The sequence below is a fragment of the Lissotriton helveticus genome, chromosome 5_1, assembly GCF_964261635.1.
Source record: "Lissotriton helveticus chromosome 5_1, aLisHel1.1, whole genome shotgun sequence".
Classification (NCBI taxonomy): domain Eukaryota; kingdom Metazoa; phylum Chordata; class Amphibia; order Caudata; family Salamandridae; genus Lissotriton; species Lissotriton helveticus.
In genome coordinates this window covers 2,131,465,752-2,131,492,018 of record NC_136065.1, presented here as the reverse complement: position 1 = coordinate 2,131,492,018, position 26,267 = coordinate 2,131,465,752, and the positions used below count along the sequence as shown (strand labels likewise).

The 26,267-nt window shown below is 48.1% G+C and overlaps 1 protein-coding gene across 1 annotated transcript in view; it reads left to right on the top strand.

Moving 5' to 3' along the window:
- Positions 1 to 26,267, top strand: part of HMCN2 (hemicentin 2) — a 761,275-nt gene that overhangs the window by 653,177 nt on the left and 81,831 nt on the right. The window contains exons 72-74 of the mRNA XM_078646218.1: positions 17,222 to 17,363; positions 20,208 to 20,349; positions 21,478 to 21,605. Coding sequence (XP_078502344.1) covers positions 17,222 to 17,363; positions 20,208 to 20,349; positions 21,478 to 21,605 — 412 coding nt within the window. The remainder of the gene's footprint in view (positions 1 to 17,221; positions 17,364 to 20,207; positions 20,350 to 21,477; positions 21,606 to 26,267) is intronic.

Below are 26,267 nucleotides of genomic sequence, written 5' to 3'. Positions count from 1 at the left end.
GTTGGGTAGAGGGATGGTGGGAGGTAGACTAGGCTGTGAAGAGAGAAGGTCTTTGATTGCGTGGACATCTTTTTTGATTTGTAGAATATCCTCTTTGACTTGTTGGAGGGTGGATACGGTCAGGTCAGGAGGTGGATTGGGGATGGGGTTGGTGGTGAGAGCCATTGGTGACTGGTTGAGTAGTGAGCTGGAAAGCGGGCAGGGTATCGAGGGGGGGGATATACCAGCGTTGTTGGAAGGTTCTGCGGTGCTAATGAGTGGGATGGCATTCAAAGTGTGGGCGTGTTTGTGGGCGAGGGGTGTGGGTGAAGTAGGTGAAGGCGGTGGGTGGGAGGCATAGGTAGTGCCGTCAGTGGGAGACGGTGCCGGTGAGTAGAAGAGTGAGTGAAGGCTGAAGACAGTGGGGGAGACAGGAGGGTAGTGAGGGCTGAGAATAGGAGGTGGGAGAGAGGGGGATGCTAAGGTAGGGGAGGCGGTATGTTCTGTATGTTTTGTTGGGAGGGTGAGAGTGTCGTGGGTGGGAGTGGGGAGGGAGCTGGGGAGGGAGAGGGGTGGGTAAACTCCGAGCGGTGGTGTGTTCAGATGGTGGCGTGTTGTGGGTGGGGGTTGTTATGTCAGGGAGGAGAGGGATGGGGGGGTATGGGTGGGGGTAAAAGGGGTCATGTTCGAGGGGCGGCTAGTATAAGAGGTGGAGACATTTGTCTTACATTTGGCGACATGTGAGACATTTGGCTTACATAAAATATTTTAATTTAATGAAATGTAAAATAGATATATCCCACAACTTTTTAATACTATATAAAATACATACATAAACACACAAATACACACACATTGAGATATATATATATATATATATATATATATGTATATATATATATATATATATATATATATATATACATACAGAGTAAAATATTTTATAAAAATACTTATTTTATGTAACATTCATTTTTTAAAGGGCCAAAGAAAGCATTTTTTTTTAAAGTTTTCGGTAGGATCTGCAATTGATCCGCGGATCCGGCTGAAGATGTAAAAAAAAAAAGAAGCTTTGTTTCTTTTAGGCCTCCAGGTGGTCCAGGGGGCAAAGAAAAATAAGGATGCAGGGGACCACCTCCTCCCCGGGGCTAATTTTTACAATGTGAGGGGCATGCGGCCCCCCCACAGCCCCGGGGACTGCCACCTCCCGGGGATAAATGTACAAAAATGCATGGGTGAGCTGCAGCAGCACGCCAGTAGGCACATTTGCAGACTGGTGGAGAAAGGGTGTGTGGCCTGACTCTCAGCAATCCAGCTGTGTGGTGCTTACTGGAGGTAACAGGAGGGCTAGTTGGCCCCCAGGTAACCTCAAGAGGCATGAGGACTTCACCCCCCAAATAGTAGAGTGCTAGGAGGCGCGTTTGGAGAGTGGTGGAGAAAGGGGGCGTGGCCTCTGACGACCTCTCAGCAATCCCACTGTTTGCGGCCTACTGGAGCTAACAGGTGGGCTAATTGGCCCCTAAGGACCCTCAAGAGCGAGGTGGACTTCATCCCCCAACCAAGAGCGCACCAGGGGGTGCATTTTCAGAGTGATGGAGAAAGAGGGCATGGCCTGCCATCAGAAATCAGCAATCCTGCTGTATGAGACTTACTGAAGGTAATTGGAGGGGTAGTTGGACCCCAAGGACGTCCTTGGGGACCAACTACCCCTCCTGTTACCTTCAATAAGTCCCACACATTGGGATATGTAAGAGGTCTTCGGCACACTACTGGTTGGGGATGAATTCCACTTATTTCTGAGGGACCTTGGGGGGCAAAAAGCCCACTTGGTACCTCATGTAAGTCCTACGAAACTGAATTCCTGATAGCTGGTCGGAGGCCCAGCCCTCTTTCTCCACCACTCTGCAAATGCAACTGCTAGTTAAAAAACCTTAGAAATTCTCTAAAAAAACAAAGGTTACAGGAACGTTATAGTTAGGAAATAGAATTTAAAAAACCTTACAAATTCACTAATAGTTAGGGTCAGATTTTACTCATACAAACCAATCGTTCGAATCAATAACACTATCAATATGTAATCAGCCATGTTATATATATTTTAAATAAGTGATCGTGTAATTTGTTTTAAACTTTTAAAAAATACATAGAAAATCTTACAAAAAAACCTCACAAATAATAGTTACAGAATCTTTTAATAGATAAAACTATTTTGAAAACCTTACAAATTCACTGAAAAAACCAAAGGTTTCAGGGACGTTATAGTTGGGAATTAGCTTTTAAAAAACCTTCGAAATTGCCACAGGTTTTAGGGACATTATAGTTAGGAATTAGCATTTAAAAAACCTTACAAATTCATGGAAAAAGGGTTACAGGGATGTTATAGTTAGGCTGACATTTCACTTGTCCAAAGCCAGAGAAATTTAGCACTCGTGCCCCCGCAATGCACTTAGGATCTCACATATTACATCACTGATGACATGGTCAGTGACATCACTGATGACATCTCAAATAACATCACTGATGACATCAGTGATGACATCATCCACAGCATGTTTGACACACCCACTCACACTCCTATTGAATCTTTTATACATCCGCTGTCACTCCCACACAACCATTCACAAACCCACTCACAGAGCCATACCAGTACTTACACACCTACTCACTGATTCATTGATCCACACACACATCCACTCGCTCACTCATACTGTCACTCATACACACACTCACTCACTAATACAGCCATTGACATAGCCATTCATACAGCCATACAGACACTCATACACTGAGTGAGTCACCCATAGAGCTACTCACACACCTAGACACACACCCATACAGTCAATAACACAACCACTTACCCAAGTAGTTACCCAACCACCCAATTACTTACTCTTACAAATAGTAACACATACTCAGCTATACAGTCACTGACAGACGCATTCACTCATATATATAGCCACCCTCACATTCACTCACTCATGCATACAGTCACTCATATATCCTGTCACTCACAAATACCCCCTTTCACATACTCAGTTACTCACCCATACTGACACATGCACTCAGTCACCGACACAGCCTGTGAGAAGTTGGCCTGATGTGCAGTGCTCACTATTCTAGTGATCACTATATATCAGTCCAAACAACCCTTATTGATGATTGGTTGTAAGTCAACCTTATAGACCAGCTATCCTAGTAGCATGGATACGAGCAGTCTAAGGCTAAGACTCTAGAGGGCGTGTTAAGCCAGCTGTTTTACCATCACATTACCCCTTGAACACCCAGTGAAAGGACACCACACAAGTGTTATGAAAATAAACAATGTATTTATTAGAATCACAACAACCCTGTACTCTTTGAGGACAGGGTGCTAAGCACACAACAAAACTCTTACGAAAATACTTTTAAGTTAGCACGTTACACAAATGCCCGAGGGGCACGAAAAACCATATACTTTCAAAGTGGAATGCGAATTACTAGCAGGTAAGTAACGATTCTCAGAGGCTTTGGGATCGCTAGGACTGGACTACTGAACCTTTAGATTACTAGCAGGAGGCCTAGGGAACTCGGGTGCAGAGTGTGCACTCTCACGCGGGATGCGGGACAAAGTCTATGGAAGCTAGAATTCACAAAGTTAGTGTTCACGGGCGAACCCGACCTGGTAGGGAGAAAACGACAGTGGATCCTGACCCTTGGATAGTGAGGCTATGCTGGGACACCGGAGTGCCGAAGTTACCTAGCCCAGGGGCTGCAGCTGCATAGGTCTGAAAAGACGTCGGGGATCTCGTTGCCGGACCAGGAGCCTGGAAGGAAGAAGTTGCTGGCAGGCGACCAGTGAAGGAAAGTTCGATGGATCCAAGCCTGGATCAAGGAAGAAGAAACCTGAAAGCAGAGGGGACCAAGTTCTTGAATCACTAGCCAGTGATTAAGTGGGCACCAGGATGGCACCGGGCGAAGTCACCGCAGTCAGGTGAGTGGGCGCTGCTGGGCTCTGCAGTCTCTCGGACCAGGAGGCGTTGTCGGCGACCAGGATGGAGGTGCGAGCTGTCCCACGGAGGATGAAGTCGTTGGCGTCGAAGTTACCCAGGATTGGGCAACAAGCCTTGGCTAATTCAAGCCCACGCGGTGGACTCAAAATGGCGTCCTGAGTGGACCAGGAGGGTCCGGGGTGCTCCTCTTCTGGGAGGGAGCAAGGGCCAGTCTGGAGCAACCAGACCAGCAGCAGAAATGTCGTCGGGCGTCGTCAGGGAGGCCACAAGCCAACGGGCTAGTAGCCAAACAACGCGGTGAGCAGCGGAAAGCAGAAGGGCCCCACGCAGATCGTGGAGATGCTGGGGGGCTGCTCTTCGGTGCTGGAGCTGCTCAGGGTGGGGGCTTCTCGGACCCCAAAGCACTCACCAGGAATTCACTCGGCGGGCTTGCTGGAAAGAAGTCGTGCAGTCTTGCAGATGGCCGGTCCCTTGAGGTCTCGTCGCACCCACGGTTCTCAGCTGGGCTGTAGAGGTGGGTAGAGGTCAGAGGTGCCAGGGAAGCCGGTTCTCGTCGAGCTGGGCAGTCGGATTCCGGAGGAAGGACTTGCAGCAGACCGCAGTGTTCTTAGATGGTGCCTGCGGATGCAGGGTGACTACTCCTTAGTCACAAGGGAGAAATCTTAGGAAGAAGTCTTGAGTTCCTTTCGCAGAAAGTAGTTTCAGGATTCAAAGATGATCTGATTTGGAAGGGGGCCAGTCTCTACCTTTATCTGGGAAAAAGGGGCTGGCACGCGACTAGGTCCTGCCCTATGGGTGGGACCAGGAGGGGGGTGGTTACACCCACTTCCTTGGCGGGCTTTTCCCCAGCACAGGGTCTGGAGTGACCCTGGAACTGGTTCCAGCCAGCCTATGCACAGTGAGCACCGGGGTGCCACGTGCAGTCACCTTCCTCTAAAGCCCTGCCTACCTACAATACACAAAACCCTGTCTGGGACGGTGCTGGCACCGCCCCTGGCAGGAAACCCTTTGTCCTTATCTCCTGCTCTGGGAGGACTCCCAGCAGCAGGAGGGCAGACTTGTGTCTCGGTGGCAGCATCCATTTTGTGGATGCTAAGGCTCTGTCTGACTTTTAACCGGGTTATAGGTTACAGGCATGTCGTGTCCCTCTAGAAGGGTGGAATGCTAACCCCGTCGCCAGAATTGGCGAGGGGTTAGTATTCCAATTCGTATGACACCTTACTCGACATGTTTTGATAAAGCGATACCAGAGTTGGCACATAACCGCGAGGATTATAATGCACTTAAGAGTATATGGTATGCGATATCATGGAAACGGCTAAGGGATAGATCCCGAAAGCCGCAGACAGGCTCAGCTCATGCCAGAGCACCATCTCACACGATTCCAAGCACTCTGCCTTCAGGATTGTTAAGGCCTGCCATAGGAGTGACTGATAGGAGATCTGTGTGTCCATTTTAGGGTTAGATATAGGTATACTATATCTAAAGCAAAGGGTGAGTACACCACCTTGCCCCAGCTGTCGTGCAGCCAGTTGTGTCAGTTTTAGTTAGTCAATCCAGGGGTGGCATAATACATGCTTCAGCCCCTGGGAGACTTCTGGGTACACCTCAGCCCTGGGTACAGGGACTTGGAGAGGGCCCAGCGCCAATTCAGTACCTGAGTACAATTTGGATAGAGAGAACAGCTAGGCTGTGGGTCTGATTAGCAGGCCCACAGCCAGGGAAAGTCGTAAACCAGTGCAGCAAAAAGCAAAAATCTGGGTGATCATAGGATTGCAGACCCTACTCTCCTACATGACCCCCCCCCCAAACTTTGGGACAATAAACTAACCTTGACCAGGTGAGTCTTCTTGCTCTAAGTGGAAATACCTGGAGAGCCCATCAGCATTGCTGTGATCAGTCCCAGGTCTATGCTCCACTGTAAAATCCATCCCCTGTAGGGAAATGGACCACCTAAGCAGTTTGGGGTTTTCACCCTTCATCTGATTTAGCCACAAGAGGGGCTTATGGTCTGTCTGAATGGTGAAGTGAGTGCCAAACAAGTAGGCCCTCAGCTTCTTCAGGGCCCAGACCACAGCAAAGGCCTCCCTCTCAATGGCTGACCAATTTTTCTCTCTGGGTGTCAACCTTCTACTAATGAAAGCAATAGGCTGATCATTACCATCAAAATTCAGTTGAGACAGAACAGCTCCCACACCCAACTCAGAAGCATCTGTTTGGACAATGAATGGCTTGGAGTAATCTGGACTCTTGAGGATAGGTGCTGTGCACATGGCCTGCTTTAGGTCATTGAATGCTTTCTGACAGCTTGCTGTCCACTGAACTTTCTTTGGCATCTTTTTGCTTGTCAGGTCATTAAGGGGGGTCACTATGGACCCATAATTTCTGACAAACTTCCTATAGTACCCAGTCAGGCCCAAGAAAGCTCGAACCTGAGTCTGGGTGATTGGAGGAGTCCAGTCCTTGATGGCCTGTATCTTACTCTCCAGTGGCTGAACCTGGCCTCCACCTACAAGGTGGCCCAGGTATACAACCTGTGACTGCCCTATCTGGCACTTGGTGGCCTTGATAGTGAGGCCTGCCTTTTGCAGGGCCTCTAACACTTTCCTCAGGTGGACCAGGTGATCCTCCCAGGTGGAGCTAAAGACAGCAATATCGTCAAGATAAGCTGCACAGAAGTCATCCAGCCCAGTGAGGACTTGATTCACCAACCTTTGGAAGGTGGCAGGTGCATTTTTCAGTCCAAAGGGCATTACCACAAATTGATAATGCCCTCCAGGGGTAGAAAATGCTGTCTTAGGTTTGGCTTCCTCAGCTAACCTGATTTGCCAATACCCAGCTGTCAAATCAAATGTGCTTAAGAAGTTGGCAGAAGCCAATCTATCTATAAGCTCATCTGCTCTTGGTATTGGGTGGGCATCAGTCTTAGTGACTGCATTGAGGCCTCTGTAGTCTACGCAAAACCTCATCTCTCTCTTACCACCCTGGGTGTGAGGCTTTGGCACTAGAACTACTGGGCTAGCCCAAGGGCTATCTGAGGGCTCAATGACTCCCAGTTCCAACATTTTCTGCACTTCAGTTTTGATGCAGTCTCTAACATGATCAGGCTGCCTGTAGATTTTACTCTTGACAGGCAGACTGTCTCCAGTGTCAACATCATGGGTACACCAATCAGTTTGGCTGGGTGTCAGAGAGAACATATGTCGAAAGGATTGCAGAACTTGCCTGCAATCCTGTTGCTGATGTTCAGTGAGGCTGCCACAAAAGACAACACCATCAACTGACCCATCATCAGGATTCTGAGTGAGCAGGTCTGGGAGAGGGTCACTCTCTTCCTCCTGTCCCTCATCTGTGGCCATGAGCAAGCTCATGTCCTTCCTGTCAACATATGCCTTGAGCCTGTTAACATGGAGCACTCTGAGAGGGCTCCTGGGAGTTCCAAGGTCCACCAAGTAGGTAACCTCTCCCTTTTGCTCAATGATGGTGTGGGGCCCAGACCATTTGTCTTTCAGAGCTGCTGGGGCCACTGGCTCCAGCACCCACACCTTCTGTCCTGGCTGGTACACAGTCAGTACAGCCTTTTGGTCATGCCAAGCTTTTTGAAGTTCCTGGCTGGCCTCAAGGTTTTTAGATGCCTTTTCCATATACTCAGCCATCCTGGAGCGGAGACCAAGTACATAGTCCACTATGTTGGTTGCAGGCTTTTTGAGAGGTCTCTCCCATCCTTCCTTCACCAAACACAGGGGTCCCCTTACAGGATGCCCATACAGAAGCTCAAAAGGGCTGTAGCCAACCCCCTTCTGTGGGACCTCTCTGTAAGCAAACAAGAGGCAGGGGATCAGGACATCCCATCTTCTCCTAAGAGGTTCAGGTAGTCCATGAATCATCCCTTTCAGGGTCCTGTTGAATCTCTCAACAAGCCCATTGCATTGTGGATGATAGGGTGTGGTGAACTTGTAGTTCACACCACACTCTTTCCACATGGCAGTCAGATATCCTGACATGAAGTTTGTACCTCTGTCAGAAACGACCTCCTTAGGGAAACCCACTCTGGAGAACACTCCAACTAGGGCTCTTGCCACTACAGGGGCTGTAGTGGTCCTAAGGGGAATAGCCTCAGGATACCTGGTGGCATGGTCCACCACCACCAGTATAAACTTGTGTCCTGATGCTGTCTGGGGTTCCATTGGACCAACAATGTCAATCCCCACTCTTTCAAAGGGAACCCCCACCACAGGTAGTGGTATGAGGGGGGCCTTTGTTGTGCCACCTGACTTACCACTGGCTTGGCAAGTGACACATGAGCGACAAAACTCCTTGGTGTTCTCATTCATATGGGGCCAGTGAAAGTGTGAGACAAGCCTGTCCCAAGTCTTTGTCTGACCTAAATGACCTGCAAGGGGAATCTCATGGGCCAAGGTGAGAAGGAAACCTCTCAGAGACAAGGGGATGACCAGCCTCCTGGTTGCACCAGGCTTGGGGTCTCTTGACTCAGAGTACAGGAGTCCATCTTCCCAGTATACCCTGTGGGCACCTGTGGCATTCCCTGCAGCCTCAGCAGCAGCCTGCTGTCTGAGGGGTTCAAGGGAAGGGCAGCTCAACTGTTCCTTCCCCAGGTCTGCTCTGGAGGGTCCCCCTGAGCCCAGAAACTCAACTTGATCAAGTTCAAGCTCTTTAGGCTCAGTTTCCCTCAGCTCTTCTAGATCAGCCTCCTCAGAGACTTGATCCTCAACCTGGGGCAAGGGGGAAGGCAAAGCCTTACCCTTACTGCTCTTCTTCTTGGGAGGTGTCTGGTCCATAGTTTCAGGATCCAGCACCTGTTCAGTGGGGCATCTTCTGGCCTGTGACCTAGTCACAGCAAGCACATGTGCTGGCAAGCCTAACATCTCCATGTGAGTCCTCTGCTCCACTTCTGACCATTGTGATGACTCCAAATCATTGCCCAACAAACAATCAACTGGGAGGTCCGAACTGACTACAACTTTCTTTTGTCCCTTCACTCCACCCCAGGAGAAAGCTACAATTGCCACACTATGACTAGTAGTGACATTGCTGGCATTGGTCACCAGGAAATCAGTACCTGGCATGATCTGTCCAGGGTCCACAAAGTTAGGTGTCACCATGGTGACACTGGCACAAGTGTCCCTATAGGCCTGAGCCATTTTGCCATTAATCAAAGGTGTCTGCCTGTATTTGCCCAAAGTATTGGGACTTATTTCAGGGGACATATCCATATCCCCTGTACAGACAAGGACAGCCTGAGTGAGTGTGCCAACTAAGTTGTCAGACCCCTCAGTACCCAAGGTTAACCCAACTAATGCCTTGGGAGTGACACTACCACTACTGACTGTACTAGGGGGTGCAGTTGCTTTAGGAGCTGTAGTGGTAGGAGTTTGTCCTCCTCCTCTTTTGGTGCACTCACTAAACCAGTGAGATTTACTTTTGCAGTACTGGCACCACCTTTTTGACTGGCCTTCTTGAGTCTTCTTCTTCTGGGAAGCCTGACCCCCACCCTCTTTGGTTTGTTGGGGACCTGGTGAAGACTTCTGGTCATTTTGCTCATTCTTAACATTACCCTTCTGGTCTGCTTTCTTCTGACCACCCTGGTTCTGGTTCTGGTTCTGCTTGATCCTTGTCCTGACCCATTTGTCTGCCTTCTTTCCCAATTCTTGGGGAGAGGTCAGATCTGAATCAACAAGGTGCTGGTGCAGCAACTGGTTCTGACAATTGTTTAAAATTTGTTCTCTCATCATTAGATTATACAATCCTGTGTAATCTGTAACCTTGCTACCCAGCAACCAGCCCTCCAAAGCCTTAGTGGCACAATCCACAAAATCAGACCAGTCCTGAGACTGAGTTTTCTGGGTGTCTCTGAACAGCAACCTGTACTGCTCAGTGGTTAAACCGAACCCATCAACCAGTGTATTCTTCAGGACCTGGTAATTGTTAGCATCCTCCACTCTTGTAGTGAGGAGCTTATCTCTACCTTTACCATCAAAGGAGAGCCACAATATAGCTGCCCACTGACTCTGGGGAATGTTCTGCACAGTGCAGGCCCTCTCCAGAGCAGCCATCCATTTCTGGATGTCATCCCCTTGCTTAAAGGGGGGCACTATTTTAGTCAGGTGTTTAGTATCTAAACCCTTCTCTCTATCTCTTGGGAGATTGCTGCCACCAGTGGGAGCTAGCCCACTCATCTGCTGCTCTCTTGCCAGGGCAAGCTTCTCTTTGGCCAGGGCAATTTCTTCCCTTTCAATCCTCAGTTCAGCTTGTCTCATCCTAGCCTCATGCTCCTTTCTCTGAGGGGAAGTAAATCTCCTCTGTGGAGGATTCCTTCTCCCCTGAGAAGAGGCATTAGAGTGCAGAGATCTATTGGAGTCCCTAGAAAGAGATCTATCTCTCCTAACTCCAAGGTTAGGCCCACTTCGGGCTAGTACTGGGGGGCCCCCAGATCCTAGCCCAAGTAAGTCTAAGTTGGTCCTAGTTAGCCTTCTGACTACCTCAAGACCCTTGTCTACCTCATCCCCAGAGAGTACCTCCTCATCCTCCTCCTCAACTGCTGAATCAGTGTTGGGGAGGTCTGGATCCCCAGAGGTTCCCTCTAAGGCTGGCATGCTCTCATGTAACTGAGAGAGCTTTCTGGCATCATATGTCTCTAAGAGACCTATCAGAAAGGGAAGGGTGGGGTTAGACCCCTGCTTCAGTTTCCTGGAGACACAGAGTTGCCTCATCTCCTGAAAATTGAGAGCTGCATATCTTGAAGTGACCTGTGGAGGGTCAACACTGACCAGGGGAGTCTCAGTAGAGTCCCCCTGAGTCGACATGCTTTTCTAGTGAGGTGTAAGTGGTGCACTTACCTACACTATATGTTTGCCTACTGATCCCTTGCTAGAGTTGTAGTTTAGGGTGTGCTAGGCCCTAGGAGCTACAACAGCTGGTTCAGTAGAACTCAGAGTATTCTAAGCTAAGTTATATGTACCTTTAGTACTTATGTGATCTTTCACAAGATATTCTTAGGGCATGTGTGGTAAAACAACAGCAAGCTCAAATCCCAACCGCTGCCCACCAATGTGAGAAGTTGGCCTGATGTGCAGTGCTCACTATTCTAGTGATCACTATATATCAGTCCAAACAACCCTTATTGATGATTGGTTGTAAGTCAACCTTATAGACCAGCTATCCTAGTAGCATGGATACGAGCAGTCTAAGGCTAAGACTCTAGAGGGCGTGTTAAGCCAGCTGTTTTACCATCACATTACCCCTTGAACACCCAGTGAAAGGACACCACACAAGTGTTATGAAAATAAACAATGTATTTATTAGAATCACAACAACCCTGTACTCTTTATGAGGACAGGGTGCTAAGCACACAACAAAACTCTTACGAAAATACTTTTAAGTTAGCACGTTACACAAATGCCCGAGGGGCACGAAAAACCATATACTTTCAAAGTGGAATGCGAATTACTAGCAGGTAAGTAACGATTCTCAGAGGCTTTGGGATCGCTAGGACTGGACTACTGAACCTTTAGATTACTAGCAGGAGGCCTAGGGAACTCGGGTGCAGAGTGTGCACTCTCACGCGGGATGCGGGACAAAGTCTATGGAAGCTAGAATTCACAAAGTTAGTGTTCACGGGCGAACCCGACCTGGTAGGGAGAAAACGACAGTGGATCCTGACCCTTGGATAGTGAGGCTATGCTGGGACACCGGAGTGCCGAAGTTACCTAGCCCAGGGGCTGCAGCTGCATAGGTCTGAAAAGACGTCGGGGATCTCGTTGCCGGACCAGGAGCCTGGAAGGAAGAAGTTGCTGGCAGGCGACCAGTGAAGGAAAGTTCGATGGATCCAAGCCTGGATCAAGGAAGAAGAAACCTGAAAGCAGAGGGGACCAAGTTCTTGAATCACTAGCCAGTGATTAAGTGGGCACCAGGATGGCACCGGGCGAAGTCACCGCAGTCAGGTGAGTGGGCGCTGCTGGGCTCTGCAGTCTCTCGGACCAGGAGGCGTTGTCGGCGACCAGGATGGAGGTGCGAGCTGTCCCACGGAGGATGAAGTCGTTGGCGTCGAAGTTACCCAGGATTGGGCAACAAGCCTTGGCTAATTCAAGCCCACGCGGTGGACTCAAAATGGCGTCCTGAGTGGACCAGGAGGGTCCGGGGTGCTCCTCTTCTGGGAGGGAGCAAGGGCCAGTCTGGAGCAACCAGACCAGCAGCAGAAATGTCGTCGGGCGTCGTCAGGGAGGCCACAAGCCAACGGGCTAGTAGCCAAACAACGCGGTGAGCAGCGGAAAGCAGAAGGGCCCCACGCAGATCGTGGAGATGCTGGGGGGCTGCTCTTCGGTGCTGGAGCTGCTCAGGGTGGGGGCTTCTCAGACCCCAAAGCACTCACCAGGAATTCACTCGGCGGGCTTGCTGGAAAGAAGTCGTGCAGTCTTGCAGATGGCCGGTCCCTTGAGGTCTCGTCGCACCCACGGTTCTCAGCTGGGCTGTAGAGGTGGGTAGAGGTCAGAGGTGCCAGGGAAGCCGGTTCTCGTCGAGCTGGGCAGTCGGATTCCGGAGGAAGGACTTGCAGCAGACCGCAGTGTTCTTAGATGGTGCCTGCGGATGCAGGGTGACTACTCCTTAGTCACAAGGGAGAAATCTTAGGAAGAAGTCTTGAGTTCCTTTCGCAGAAAGTAGTTTCAGGATTCAAAGATGATCTGATTTGGAAGGGGGCCAGTCTCTACCTTTATCTGGGAAAAAGGGGCTGGCACGCGACTAGGTCCTGCCCTATGGGTGGGACCAGGAGGGGGGTGGTTACACCCACTTCCTTGGCGGGCTTTTCCCCAGCACAGGGTCTGGAGTGACCCTGGAACTGGTTCCAGCCAGCCTATGCACAGTGAGCACCGGGGTGCCACGTGCAGTCACCTTCCTCTAAAGCCCTGCCTACCTACAATACACAAAACCCTGTCTGGGACGGTGCTGGCACCGCCCCTGGCAGGAAACCCTTTGTCCTTATCTCCTGCTCTGGGAGGACTCCCAGCAGCAGGAGGGCAGACTTGTGTCTCGGTGGCAGCATCCATTTTGTGGATGCTAAGGCTCTGTCTGACTTTTAACCGGGTTATAGGTTACAGGCATGTCGTGTCCCTCTAGAAGGGTGGAATGCTAACCCCGTCGCCAGAATTGGCGAGGGGTTAGTATTCCAATTCGTATGACACCTTACTCGACATGTTTTGATAAAGCGATACCAGAGTTGGCACATAACCGCGAGGATTATAATGCACTTAAGAGTATATGGTATGCGATATCATGGAAACGGCTAAGGGATAGATCCCGAAAGCCGCAGACAGGCTCAGCTCATGCCAGAGCACCATCTCACACGATTCCAAGCACTCTGCCTTCAGGATTGTTAAGGCCTGCCATAGGAGTGACTGATAGGAGATCTGTGTGTCCATTTTAGGGTTAGATATAGGTATACTATATCTAAAGCAAAGGGTGAGTACACCACCTTGCCCCAGCTGTCGTGCAGCCAGTTGTGTCAGTTTTAGTTAGTCAATCCAGGGGTGGCATAATACATGCTTCAGCCCCTGGGAGACTTCTGGGTACACCTCAGCCCTGGGTACAGGGACTTGGAGAGGGCCCAGCGCCAATTCAGTACCTGAGTACAATTTGGATAGAGAGAACAGCTAGGCTGTGGGTCTGATTAGCAGGCCCAAAGCCAGGGAAAGTCGTAAACCAGTGCAGCAAAAAGCAAAAATCTGGGTGATCATAGGATTGCAGACCCTACTCTCCTACACAGCCATACAGTCACTCACCTATACAACTTCTCACACACACAACAGTACCCCATACAGCCACTGGCTCACCCACTCACTCATCCATATAGGCAGTCACGCACCACCTCATACACAGACAACCATAGAGGTAGTCAGACAACCAATCAATCACCCATACAGCCATTCACGTACACACTCATACACCCACTTAGACATCAACTGATAGACAGATACACACATTAACACGACCATTCGCTCACCCATACATTCACTGAGACACCTAATCACTCAATTATATAGTCAGTCACGCACCCACTGAGTCATCCATAGAGTCACTCATACATACACTGATTCACCAATACACCTCGGTGTATATATATTTGACTCTCATAAACGTTTTAGAAACACTCACAATCACCGGATGATGTCATCAGTGATGTCCTTTGAGATGTCATCAGTGATGTCACTGAGCATGTCATAAGTTATGCAATATGTGAGGTCATAAGCCATGTATTGCAGGGGCATGAGTTATAGTTAGCTCAGCTAACTATAACAGCTGAATTTCTCTGGTTTTGTACGAGTGAAATGTCAGCCTAATATAACGTCCCTGTTGTGAGAAGTTGGCCTAGTAGATGCTGTCCACTAATTAAAGTGGGCACCTTGCACCAGTCCAAGTGACCCTTATGATGTATGAGAGGTCAGAGATAACCTTTAGAAAGCTATCCGAGTGGTAGCTGGTGAGAGCAGCCTTCAGGCTTAATCTTGAAGGAATGTAAAGCTGCTTGTTTTACCAAAATATCACCTCCTAAATTAATTAAATGAAAGGAGAACCACACAGCAGTTATATAAAAATATGTATTTATTAATATAGCACTCTCTAGAATCCTGTACCCGAGGATAGAACACAAAGCACACAATACGCGATCAACAGAACAGTTGTAAGTAACACAATACACAGTGGGATCCAGGGGGGAGACCAAACCATATACTACAATAATGGTATAACAACCAAGACTCGGGTCAAGACAAGGTCTGGAGCACGTAGAATCGCTGGGACCCAAGGAACCTCCCAAGTTGAGTTGATAAGAACCCCACGGAGGACGGGTGCAGTGTGCAAACACAACGGCGGGCTCCGTACATTTCTATGGGGAAGTCGGGGTTGCAATTTTACAGTTTAAGGACCCTTCTAGGAGGACTTTGAGGCAACCCTTCAGAACATAAGAGGTTGGAGAGCCTCCCCACCCGTGGATACCCTAGTACCAGAGTTACCAATCTCAAAGGAGCCGGCTGCATAGGGCTGATGTGCCGTCGGAAATCTCTGTTGTTCTCCATGGAAGGCTTCAAAGAAGTCCGGCTGCCATGAAGGTGAAAAGGGTCCAGTGGAATCCATGCCGGGATTCTGGAAAGGAGGAACCTGAAATCAGAGGGGACAAAGTCTCGGTCACTTGAGAGTGACCAGGAGCTCGGGAGACAACTGCCCACCGATGTTGTGTGCTTCAGGTCCGAAGAAGGGATGTTTGACTCTGCAGCCACGAGGACCAGAAGACTTTGATGACCAGGTGCCAGATGCGAGCTGTCCCACGAAGGATGTCGAGTGCTGAGGGGTCGGTGTCCGGCCGGAGCACTAACAAGCCTTGGCAAAACCAAACCCACATAGGAAGGTCAAGCAGGTTACAGTGTAAACCAAGAAGGTCCAGGGGACTCACCAAGCAATGGGGAGTCACGGCACATTCAGAACAACCAGGAAAGCCCAACAGAAATCAAGATGACCCTCAGGTGGACCCACAGGCTGAATGACCAGGAGTCACCAATGGACCTTGAGCAAGATTACAAAGTACCAACCCACGGAGCCCTCATTGTGAGGAGGCCGGAGTTCTTTGGTGCAAAAACTGCCCGGGTCAGGACTACACGAAGTCCAATGCACAAGCTCAGGAATCACCAACAAGCATATGCAATTGCAAATAGACGCAGTGCACAGGGGTTCGAGTGATGCAGTCCCCACGAGAGATCATGGCCTCAAACTTGCTGAGAGGGCAGATCAACCTCAGAGACCCTCGGAACCCATCTCCTGTGTTGCTGGAATCTTCAGAGTCTGCAGGAGATCGGGAGCAGCAGACCTGTCAGTGGCGTTGAGGTGCCTGCGAATGCAGGGGAGTGACTCCTTCACCCAAAGGGAGATTCTTCAGTTGTCCTTAGTGCACCACAGGTCCTGCACGGAGCCTGTATGGAGCAAGGGCACAGACAAAGCTTTGAACGGAGAGGGGGACGAAGTCGGGCCCAGTCAAAGTCCAGCGAAGTCCAGAGTATCCAGACGGTCGAAGGTCAGTGGTTCTTCTTGTAGAGTCTTGTCCACGTAAAATCTAAAGAGCTACAGTCAGGTTAGCCCTTTTGTACCCACAGCAGAGGGTTGGACAGATTCAGGGGACTCTCCTAGAGGAGGGGTCAGACAGTGGGGAGGATACTCCCATGTTCTTTGTCCAGTTTTGCACCAGAGCAGGAGCCAATGGCTCCCAGAACTGGTTTGAGCTGAACTATGCACAGGGACACCAAACGTGTCCCAGGTGCACAATTTTAGGCACTCTCAGAGTGCACCCACCCATCCCCAATGCACTAAACCATGTCTGAGAGGTGGTCATACCTCCCTGTGACATGATGCCGATTGTGCTTCCTTCCTCTGCTCAAGCTTGGCTCAGCAGCAGGAGGGCAGAAATGTGTCTCTGGTCGGCAGCATCCATTTTGTGTTGACCGGGTCAAGAAGGCTGGCACCGGATTGACCACTGACCCCACGAAGCTCGCTTCAGAAGGGTGGAATCATACCTCCCACACCGGTTACCAGTGTAGAGGTTTGATTCCAAGGTGTTTGATACCAACCACGTTATGTTTCTTTGCAGCTGTTTTTCGAGAAAGCATTTACCGCAAGGTTATAATGCACCTCCACCTATAAGTTTGGCGGAGTCACAGACAACCCGGGAGTATGGTCTCTGAAGGCTGCAGAGGGGCTCTGCTCATGCAGGGCACCCTCTCACGTAAAACTCAGCACCCTGCCTTCAGGATTGATAAGGCCTGCTGTAGGGGTGGCTTATACATTTTAAGTGTAGTGACCTATAGATAGTGTAGGGGTAACAATTACTATTCCCACTCCAGTGAGTGTAACAGTAGGAAAAGTGTTGGATAGTGTAGGGGTAAAAATTACTATTCGCATGTACCCCTAAACTTATACTCACCCTGAAACAAAAAAAATCTCCATTACTTGCCTTATAATGCATTGTAATTGCATGTGTTGTAACGGTATGTGTTGTAATGGCATGTGTTGTAGTGGCATGCATTGTAAAGGCAGTTTCGTTGTAACAGTTGCATTGTAAGGCTTTGTAATGGATGTTTCCCCCCGCACACTGCTGGAGATTTCACTGCTCTCCTTTGCTCATGCTGCTGCACCTCCCAGTGCTTACATCACTAGTGGTGCGTCGCTCACTGAATGTCTTCCCTGCCACATTCTAGGCTGATGGCCGCACACAGTTCCTGGTGAACGGACGCTTCCTGCAGATCCACAGCCTGCGGGTGTCGGACAGTGGAGAGTACAGCTGTATTGCTAGGAACACCATTGGGCGTCTCGTCCTGCACTTCCACGTGGAGATCCAAGGTGAGTGCTGACACTATCGAAAAGAAAACCCGACAACCAGGAAATCCTGATTCGTAAGATGAAATGCAATCCCATGTGCACTTTACGGAATCTCCTCAGTTAGGGGCTCATTAGGTCTGCCCGCCACCCAACGTGAAAAGGAACGGCCCAACATAAGGGTGGGGGTCCCGTGGGGGCCATTAGGATGCGCCCGCCACAGTGGTGGACGCATCCCGCATATTTAACATTGCGGCAGGCAGTGCTGAAAGCACCGTCCGCCGCAATGCTAAAAATGCACATTATGCATTTCAATGCACAACGTGATAGGCACCGCGCTGGGCCTGCCACGTTGTACATTGAAATGCAGGGGGGTACCATAGGTACCCCCCCTGTGAAACCCCCAACCGCCAGAGTCTTTGGGGGCCCGCAACAGACCCCTACAAGAGATTTCCGCATGCCGTTGCCGCCACGGAAAGGCATGTGTCCGCCCCCATCATAATATGGATGGCAGTGTGTAGCAGACACTGCCACCATATTAAACTCTTTTCTGCCCGGTCGACTTGTCGACCGAGCGGAAAAGTGGCCGATGGACTTTCCGTCCTCCGTGGTCCCCCCCGCCATAGTAATATGGCGGGGGGAAATGGGTGGCGGGTGGAGACGGATGGAGGGGCGGATCGCCACCGCCAATGGGGCGGGAGCGATCCGCCAGAGATCCTAATGACCCCCTTAGTCTTAAGGCCTGATTTAGATCTTGGCAGATGGGTTATCCCGTCACAACAGTGATAGATATCCCGTCCTACGAAGTTTAGATCCCATAGGATATAATGGAATTTATATTTCTACTGACGGAATATCCTCCACCATTGTGACGGAGTAACCAGTCTGTCAAGATCTAAATCTGGCCCTTATTCTCAGTGAATCCCTTCATCAATGATAATCACCCAGGCCCTGATCACGATGTTGGTCGGAGTTGCCTCCGACCGACATTGCTGCGGATGGGGAATCCACCGACCTCAGGTCGGCTGGTCCGACACTGCAATAAGGATCACAAACTTCCATTTTTCAATGGGAGCTTGTGCGGCAGCCCAAAAACGCATGTAGCACAAGCTCCCATTGAAAAATGGAAGCTTTAAAATATTCCTGCACCGTGTGGCGGACATTGCCACACGGTGCAGGAATGTGACGGGGGGGGCACCTATGCCACATGCGGAGGACCAGGGAGGAAGGGGGCACTGCTAGGGGCCCCCAAAGACACCCTCCGACAGCAGTTCCATGTCAGAAAGGCTTAGATGGAACTGCTGATGGAAAGTGCCATCATAATCCGAACAGCAGAAATGCCATCCTTAAGGGATTATGAGCCTTTCCGACTGGCCAACGGGCTCCTTGAGCCCATCGGAACCGAGTCGGATTCCCCGGTTGGTTCGAACTCCGATCACCATCATTGTAATACAGCAGTCGGAGTTTAAACCTCCAATGTTGGTCGGAAAACCTCCGAACAGTGGTCAAAGGCTTTCCAACCAACATTGTATTTAGGCCCCCAGTGTGGTGGTAAAGTTGTGATTCCAGTAGAGATGAACTTAAAGATTACTCTGCGATTGCTCATTCAGGACAGAGTGAATGGGTGTATCCATGTCTGCCCAGTCTCTATTGGCCAGGGGTATTTCTTCCCCATGAACTGAATTCCTTACTTCCTGTGTCCATCAGCTTCATCAGGCCTCATTTTCCTGATACCAGATGTCCCATCTACCCCCTTAACAAGGTGCGAGTGAATGCTCGCATTTCTTCCGGCCCCGTAGGTTCTGTGAAGCACCCTGACCATACAGGCCCTCGCGATGTGTTAATGGCTGAAATCCAGCTGCTGTGCAAGCTCGTATTGCACAGGGATTAGAATTACGAGTTGTGTGATAATTATCTCACCCTTGTAGTTTTCCTATGATAAACCCTGGCAGATCACAGCTACTAAAATGTATCTGGGTGAAAAGGCCCAGGAAAAAAGGCAAAACATGCAGTATTTGGTGTTTTAAAAACAGATTCTGCATGTTATACTCCATTTTCCTTTTTTTAAACTCAGAATAGAAGGTATTTACGACACGTGGCTAATACCTCACCCAATTCCAGCAAACTAACAGCGAGGGCCATAGACAACTTTAACAGTGATAACTTCACAGACGCATCAAGATGGCTGTGTGGCTTTGCGCCAGCACCCAAACTGGTAGGAATGGAGTCAGAGCGGTACATTTCCAAGGCCAATGTAATGAGGCATTTTTAATGAGATTACATATCTGTTCTGGTGACGTGATTTACTGTTATCTGTTTGTGAAGACTGTGACAGCATGTATGGCGTGGGCTTCTAGACAGGTGCGTGTGTTCACATATACACACCTGCACAACTTTGCACACATAGGTACATCTACACACGCTCACTACAAGTAACTGACTAATATCCACCACTGAAATTACTTCATATTTCGCCATATTAATTCACCACTAATCCTTTATGGGCTTCCTGAATAGCGTGCGTCAACAAGCGCTATATAAATACAAACCTTTGTCCTCCTCTATCCTTCTGCTATCATTCCAAATCCAAATAACTGACTAACCTATCCACCACTTAAAATGTACTTGCATGTTTCTCTATACTAATTCAACACTAATCCTCTTTGGGTCCTGGAGTAGCGTGCTACTCGCCGAAAAAGCGCTTTGACGCCTCGTCAGGGGTAGTAAGTGCTATATAAATGCAATTACAATACAATTACAATACGTAGGTGCCTGAGTATAACTGCAGGTCCTTATGCTCAACAGGTTTGTGCACAAGATCACACAGCTGGTTTGCCTTCACCCGTGTCTCCTTCTCATCCTTTGCAGTGGCCCCCTTTATCCAGCCGAGGCCCTCTATCCTGAGGCTGCCTGTGAACCAGACGGCCGAGCTCCCCTGCAGGGCGGAGGGCTCCCCCCAGCCCACCGTGACCTGGTGGAAGGATGACCGTGAACTGAAGGAGAGTGCCAGGTAAGGAGGGTCAGAGAGAGGGCTGGAGTGCAGGGACAGTCTCCTGTGGTGAGGAGCAGAGACACATCTCAGCTGCTACCTGCCTTTAATCTTATACTGTCCAGTGAAGCCCACAGCAGAAGTGTTAGGGCGGGAGTGGAGAAGGTTACAGGGCTGAGGGCTCCTGGTCACCTGAACACCTGTCAGTGTGGTATGGTATTGCAAACATCTGCAGGGGCTTCAGAGTACAAAGAGGGGAGAAGGGCAGCATAGGGAGGGTTTCTCTTCGATGGATTGTTTGTGTTTCATTATGCTCCAATGGCTGCCATAAATCTCTTTTATTAATCTCAATTTTTTATTTGCTTCCTGCCTCTTGTATCTATCACTCCATTGTGCCTGGTTCTACAACCTCTGCTCTCCTCTCCCTCGTGTTCCATCCATCTCTCTCTCTCTCTCCCTCTCCCTCCCTCTTACTCCCCTTCTCCTTGCTCGCTCCAAATTTCACCCTGTTCCTGTCACTCCATATCTCTCTCTGTTGCTCCCTCACTCCTTACTCTTATCGCTCTCTTCCACAATCTTGTTTCAATCTCTGAATCCCTGTCCCTCACCCCTCACTCTACATCGTTTACTGTCACTTCTCACTGTTTCCCATACCATATCCTCCTGCCTTGTTATCATTATCTCTCACGTCACTATCCCCCTCTCTCTCTCCCTCGTCCCCTCTCTCTCTCCCACTCTCTCTGTCCCTCTATCTCACTTCTCTCTCTGTCACTATCCCTCCCTCTCTCTCGTTCTTTGCCTCTATCTCCCTCTATCTCTCTCTTTCTAACTCTCTCCCTCCCTCTCTCTCTCCCACTCTCTCTGTCCCTCTATCTCACTTCTCTCTCTGTCCCCATCTCCCTCTCTTTGTCTCTCCCTCTCTCTCTTTATCCTTCTTTCTCTCTCCCTATCTCTCTCTCTCTCTCTCTCTTCCTCTCTCACTCTTTGTCTCTCCTTCTTTCTCTCTCCCTCCCTCTCTCAATTGCTCCTTCATTCTCTCTCCCTCCCTCGCTCTCTCTCTCTTTCTCTCTCCACTCCTGTCTTATGTTGCATTCTCTCTATCCTGATCTCCTTCCTTCCATCCCTCTTCTCGCTACGGCTCCTGCTCAGATTGGCGTTCCTTCCTGACGGATCCCTGCGGATTCACCCTGCCCACATTCAGGATTCTGGATATTACCTGTGCACGGCCTCGAATCCCGCTGGCGCGGACCGACGGAGCATGGAGCTGAAGGTCTTCGGTACGTGGTCAGAGCATCTTGTCAGGAGGACAGTGATCAGAGCGTGGGATCCTAGAGATGGGATCAGTAGGGATAAGAGGACACTGGACACTAATCTTCAGCAGATCATCTCAGGAGCAAGGAGAGCCAACGGCTCACCTACTCTTGATACGCAAGGGATAAGATGAGCGAGACCAGAACTATACATCCCAGGGAACCATTCAGTAATGCTGGTCCGGCTACCTGGTTTCGCCTAGTAAGATTATATATAGGTTTAGGACCTAAGATAAAAGAAATAAAATAGAAAATATTGGGCCAGATTTATATCTTGGAGGATGGGTTATTCTGTATCAACAGTGATGGATATCCCGTCCACCAAAATATACATTTTTTAGGATATAATGGGATTTACATTTCAGCGGATGGGAGATATCCGTCACCATTGTGTAGGAGTAACCCGTCCGCCAAGATTTAAATCAGCCTCATAGCTAGAGATCAGTGACGCGCAGCATATACCAATAGTGCTGACGTAGGAACTATATAACAGAAAGAGACAAAACAATAGGAGGACCAGTGGTTGCAGAGGGCAGTCTAAGCAACGGGCTGAAGCCGGGCAGCCACCTAAGAAAATGGCCTGTGTGCTTGTGATTGTGGGAGGAGAGGATAGCCCAGCCGTGTCTTTGTGGTCTGCACAGTGCCGAGATGGGCCAATATTAGCACAGCAGGGATTAACTATAGGTGGTGGAGTGTAAAACACTATGGACCCGATTCTGATGCGGTTAGGAAATCTTCCCGATCGAATCGGATTGGAAATGGTTTGCGACCGACTCGAGTCGGGAGAGTCCGACCGACCGAGTATGATGCATCTGGATGCTACCCGATACGATTTGGTTGGACCTCCATTGACTTCTATGGGAGCCTATGTTCCTAACCGCATCGTAATCTAGCCTCGGTTGGGAAGACACGTTCCCGATCCAATTTGGAAAGAGCAAATGGTGTTAGGAGGCCTTCCTAACCGCATCATAATCGGGCCCTAGGTAGGAATGCTTTCCTCACCGCATCGGAATCAGGCCCTTAGACGATGAACAGCCCTGTTCACCGCAAATTACGGTATCAGATGTCTAAAGCCCTCGGTGCCCACCAGTGAGGGCCCCGGGCCCTCTTCAGGGCTTTTAGTCCTTTCCCTCAAACTTCCTCACCGAAACTGCACCTGGAGTGATGCAAAGGAGGCCTTTTCACTATTATCCACAGAGCCTTTCCAAAAACCCTTGGAGTGGTCACCACCAAGTCCGTGATCTATGTCTCTCCCCCGAACACGACAACACCAAGTGTTGGGTCTGCTTTAGTTTCTAGTCCAATAGGCCATTTGGCACTGCTCCAGGATCCAGAGACTCATGATATCTTTGGGGAGCAGGACATTGAGGCAGAAGAGGAAGAACAGCCGGGGCCATCAAAGCCAGAGCTCGTTTATTTATCTCCAAACGTCAAGGCAGAGTTCTCCTCTGAGTCCGGGGAGGTACAGCTGCAAGAGCCCAGAACCGTAAACGTGGCAAGACGTTGAGCACGAGTCCCGTCTCCTCTGAGGGCCACCACGACACGCCTCAGCGGCCTGGAGCCACTGTTGAGAGCCACCATCGTGAAGGCCAGGCCTCTAATCCTGGGACTCATAGACTCTCAGCTGGACTACCATCGCCTTCAGGCCGTGGTCGTTGCTGAGCAAAAACTTTGGGGCTAAGACCACCCCTGCTTTCAGGCACAAAACTGAACCAGTCCTTGAAAGCAGTAAGACCTTTCGGCAGTCACCCAAGGGTCCAGACACTCTCCCAGTCTCTGGAATTTCTACATGGCCCCAAAAGCTCTCATACTGGGGGTCACACATGTTCACTTTGTATGTGGCCGGTACTCAGCTTTATCTCAAACTGAAAGAAGGGAACATTGGGTCCCCAAAAGGCAGAAAACTGTCTGAAGCAAGTCTATAACTACATGCACTTCAATTGGATCTGCTAGAAAAGTCCAAGCCTGAAGTCCGGTTTATGGGCTCTGTCGACCCTTCACCTCTTCGTTTCACAAGGCATTACATTAGGGATCCTGTTCGAAGGTTTGCAGTACGGATGCTACCTTTGACAATGATCTCCCATTTTCCTCTCATGTGACGTCAGTTACCAAATGTGCCCCCTACCATCCGCGATTACTTCGGGCTACCCTCCCTTGCCTCCAAATAGATGGTACTGGCCCTGGTCTTTTTTAGCATCTCTCCTTGAGCTGTTATAACAGCACCCCTGCCACCTCTGAAATGCACATATTCCTCATGGCACTTATTTAGTTTACATTTAATTCCTCCAACCCCAGCATGATGACGTACAGGTGTGCATGTGTCACTATAAATGCACACGCATGCTTCACATCACTCAAGAGGCGATTTTTTTTGTTTCCTTTTCGTTTACTGTTCTACATCGATGGACCCCCTTGTTGGAGCTGTTCACTTAAAAAGTGCACAAAACGCATAATAGAGTAAAGAGCTTGCAGCTGCAAGGGCCTACAAAACAAAAAAAGTCAAATACTAAAAAAAGTAAAAGGGGCAGGGGAGCAAAATAGAAGCATGAGTGGAAGTTAGCATGTCCGCCAACTCACCCCCAATTTGCGTGTCGCCCGCATTCAGGTACATACACCGGCAAATGCACTACTTTTCACTGTCAGTAAATTTTCGGCATCAGCTTCCACTCACCTGATTGTTTTACCTGTGGGAGACTGCAGTCTTTGCAGTTTCCTAGTAGAGAGCGAGAGAGAGAGAGAGAGCGTGAGAAAGGAAGGACAGAGAGCTGGGAGACTGCAGAGACTTTCTCAGGTAAAGGAAGAGCTGAGGAAACCCTCCTCAACTTATCATTCACAGAAAGTCTATTGTGAGCCTGCCTTACCACCCAAAAACATTTGAAATTTAATTTTATATATTTAATTAACTAAAGATTTCATTTACAATTAAATTAAGAGTATTGACCATGTTTTAATTTGATCTACATTTGAAATAAATATATACAATTAATGTACATTAATATTTGTAATAATTGTTTTTGAGTGAATTAAACTTTTGTACCTTTCCCTATACTTTGCCAAAAGGAGACTTCACAGTCAGGTTGAAGATCTCCCTAAGGTAAAGTATAGTCAAAACAACAAAACTTTCTTAAAATTCATAAGTAATTAGTAAACATATTTTATAATAAATATTAATGCAAATACATTTTATATGCATTTTAAATAAACACAATACAAACTGCTACAGCACTATTAACTTGTTAATTAAATATTTAACTAATTAAAATATATTATTTGAAAAATATTTTCTGAAGTTTAAATAAAAAAATTAATTCCCACCTAAAGTAAAAAAAAAAATCTTTATTATGAATGAATAATAATTAACATTTATCCATAGAATTATTTAAAAGCAATGCAATTATATTTTAATAAAAACAATTGGACATTAATTTATTAATTCAAAAATTATTGTTACAATATGTCATAATTGAATAATAAATGTTTTAATTGTATATATATGTTTACCATTAACTTATATTTATTTATATTTTGAACCATATGAAATAATTGTGTTTAAATTAACATTATTCCCTGTGGGCTTTTTAAAAAATCCCTACATCCATTAATTTCTGTGGAATGGTGTTGTATTATCAGTGGTTGAACATATGTGGTGCATTTTTGGCAGTAATAACTTGCGCTCATATATTTGGCTCCACCTCCTTTTTCAGGGGATAGGTATGTGTAAGTCTACACTTCTGAGTAACTAAACACTTGGATTTTGAGAATTGCCCAAAATAGTAAAGTTTCTCATAAGTGTAAGAGTAAATTATACGTGTAAATTATTCACAAGTGTAAGTTACGTTGCCTTTATGAATACCCCTGTCAGTCTTCAAAGCTATTATTAAAATGCAACACAAAAATTAACAATTTGTCCCTCTAATGACTAATGAATTGTATTAAACATATTAGTTGTAGATTTTGTTACATATCTATCTATGCAGAGCAGGGAAGACCATATTCATCCAAACATGCTTTGCACTGTGTTAACAAGTTTATCAATGCAGCGTTTCGGTGATACTGTCCATACTCGCCACCTTCCTCAGGACAGACACTTTCATGAATATGTGAGGGTAATACTCCATCGAGCTTCCCAAGAGAATTGTTCACCAACTCGTATAAAACATTTTAAATAGACTTGTAACTTATGGATATGGATATATAACATGGCAAGAGCATTGTGCAAATACCACAACATAAAGATTTTCTCCACGTTGCATGTCAACCCGTCTTATAGTCATAATAACTTCATAAAGAAAGAATTTTATTAAAGCCTCAAGTATATTTATATTGTTTTTTATATGTTTTTATAGTTGAGGTATATATTTGTGCAGCTCAGATACAACCAGTAGTAGAATGTGAAGACGACAACACTTGAAATCAAGAATTTTTGTGCAGCAAAATTGATACATGTGACAAGAGTAAGGGTGGGCATAGTTGGAGAAGTACTTGATCAGAAACTCCATGAATTCCGCAACTTCACTCCGTCGGACTCCCAATTAATAAAACAGAGACCTCATATACTTTTGATAAAATATCAAGTATCTCTGTTTTTACATGCTAAAATGCATATAGTAATTTCACAAAAGTGAAAAT